General features: G+C 38.2%; 1 protein-coding gene across 1 annotated transcript; it reads left to right on the forward strand.

The window, feature by feature from the left end:
• Positions 1-1,780: 1,780 nt before the first annotated feature.
• Positions 1,781-2,728, forward strand: LOC147576720 (olfactory receptor 52A5). Its single transcript, XM_086676416.1, has one exon. It carries the CDS (start codon positions 1,781-1,783, stop codon positions 2,726-2,728), a length of 948 nt encoding a protein of 315 aa, XP_086532542.1.

Here is a 2,728-nt window from a genome sequence, read left to right on the forward strand (position 1 = left end):
GTCCAACGTCTGACTCTTGGTTTCAGCTCAGGTTATGATCTCACAGTTTCATGAGTTCAAGCCCCATGTAGGGCTCTGTGTCGGCAACAGGAAGCCTGCTTGGAATTCTCTGTCTCCCTCTTTTTCTGCCCCTCCCCCACTCTCACTGTCTCGGTTTCTCTCAAAATAAATAAATAAACTTAAAAAATAAAATAAAATAAAATACGGAGAAACCAGAGAGCAGCCATCTGATTCATTTAATTTTTCTCACTATAAATGATTAAGGCATGTAGAAACATAGAACTTGATGGTTGTTCTTACAATGGCTTTGTGAAAAGAGAAAATTTGAAAGGAGTCGTTGAAAAGAAACAATAAGATAAGGGTAATAGTCCATTGCACTTATATGCCACATCTTTATCCATTCATACGTAAATGAGGACTAAGGTTGTTTCCCTATTTTGGCTGTTATGAATAAAGCTGCAGTAAACATGGGATTACAGATATCTCATCAATATTCTGTTTTCCTCTCCTTTGAATATATGCCCAGAAGTTGAATTGCTGGATTATATGTAGATCATTTTTTCAAACTTTTTGTTGAACCTTCATATTTCTTTCCATAGTGTGTACATTCCCCCCATCAATGGGCAGTGTTACCCTTTCCACCAAATCCCCCAATCCCTATTATCTCTTGACTTACTGATTTCAAGTCTTCTAACAGGAGTGAAGTGATATCTCATTGTGGCTTTGATTTACATGTTTCTGATTGTTTATTTAGCCATGAGAAAGAAGGAAATTCTTTCATTTGCAACAGTAATAATGGCCTTTGAGTACATTGTGGTCAGATTAGTTAAAGAGAAAAAGAAAAAAAAAGCATGTTATCACTTATATGTAAGTGGAATCTTAAAAAAAAAAGCCAACTCCATATGGTTTAACATATATGGAATCTAAAACAAAACAAAACAAAACAAAACAAATGTACAAATAAAAATAGAAACAGATCCAAAAATACAGAATAAACTGATGGTTGCCAGAGGGGCAGGGATTGCAGGGTGGCCAAATTGGTGAAGAGGAGTGGGAGACAGAGGCTTGCAATGATGGGATGAATAAGCTATGTGGATAAAAGGTACAGCATGGGGAATATAGTCAATGGTTTGTAATAACATGTACAGTGACATGCCATAGCTATACTAGTAGTGAGCACAGCATAGTGTAGAGACTTGTTGAATTACTATGTTGCATTTCTGAAACTAAAGTAATATTGTGTGTCAACTCCCCTGGAACAAGGACAAAAAGCCAAACTCATAAAAACAGATAAACTTGATAAAAACAGATATAATTGTGGGTACTAGGGGCTGAGGCTGAGGAAATAGAGGACATAGTTTTTTAGTAGATAAATAAGTCTTCCTAGCAATCTAATATACAGTATAATAAGTATAAACAAAAATATTATATGAAAACATCAAACTTGTTAAAAGACCAGATCTTCAATTATTCCCATCACAGAAAAGAAAACATAATTATGTGGCATTTTAGAGTATTAGCTAACACTACAATGGCACTCATATTGCAATATGTGAATGTGTCAAATCAACATGGTATGCAAGTAAGCTTAGAAAATGTTTGATGTAACAGTATTTCAATACTAAAGGAAAGAAAAGATCCTGTATGTTTTATCTAACTAAATATACTTTGCTAAAAAAAAAAAAAAGTAATTGCTTCTCATTTTTAATTCATGTCGTCTTGACAGGGTATAGAAGATGAAACAGCAAAACCACTACTTGATTCTGCTGACCAAATCATCATGCTCCTCCTCAATGGCTCAGTCTTTATGCCCTCTGTACTAACACTCATTGGGATTCCTGGGCTACAGTCAGTGCAGTGTTGGATTGGGATCCCGTTCTGTGTCATGTATGTCATCGCTGTGATTGGGAATTCCCTAATCTTGGGTATCATCAGATATGAACGCAGCCTCCATAAGCCCATGTACATATTTTTGGCCATGCTGGGGGCCACAGACATTGCACTTAGCACCTGTATTCTTCCCAAAATGTTAGGCATCTTCTGGTTTCATTTGCCAGAGATTTCCTTTGCAGCCTGCCTGCTACAAATGTGGCTTATCCATTCGTTCCAGGCAATCGAATCAGGCATCCTACTGGCAATGGCCCTAGATCGCTATGTGGCCATCTGTGACCCCTTGAGACACACCACCATCTTCTCCCAGCAACTCTTGACTCACATTGGAGTTGGGGTGACACTCCGGGCTGCCATTCTTACAGTACCATCCATTATGCTCATCAAATGTCGTCTGAAACTCTACCGAACTACGGTCATCTCTCACTCTTACTGTGAGCACATGGCCGTTGTGAAGCTAGCTATTGAAGACGTCCGGATCAACAAGATATATGGTCTATTTGTTGCCTTCAGTATCTTAGGTTTTGACATAATCTTCATCACCTTGTCTTATGTTCAAATCTTTCTCACTGTGTTTCAATTGCCCCAGAAGGAGGCACGATTCAAGGCCTTTAATACCTGCATTGCCCACATCTGTGTCTTCCTCCAGTTCTACCTCCTTGCTTTCTTCTCTTTCTTCACACATCGGTTTGGTTCTCACATACCACCATATGTTCATATCCTCCTATCAAACCTTTACCTGTTAGTCCCACCTTTTCTCAACCCCATTGTCTATGGTGTGAAGACCAAACAAATTCGTGACCATGTCCTGAAAATGTTTCTTCCTAAAAAACCTTAA

This window comes from Puma concolor, chromosome D1 (genome assembly GCF_028749965.1).
Source record: "Puma concolor isolate L17-30 chromosome D1, mPumCon1.1.hap2, whole genome shotgun sequence".
Taxonomy (NCBI): domain Eukaryota; kingdom Metazoa; phylum Chordata; class Mammalia; order Carnivora; family Felidae; genus Puma; species Puma concolor.

Coding starts and splice junctions, on each gene's coding strand:
- LOC147576720 (XM_086676416.1), top strand. CDS start 1,781: ATGCTCCTCCTCAATGGCTCAGTCTTTATGCCCTCTGTACTAACACTC.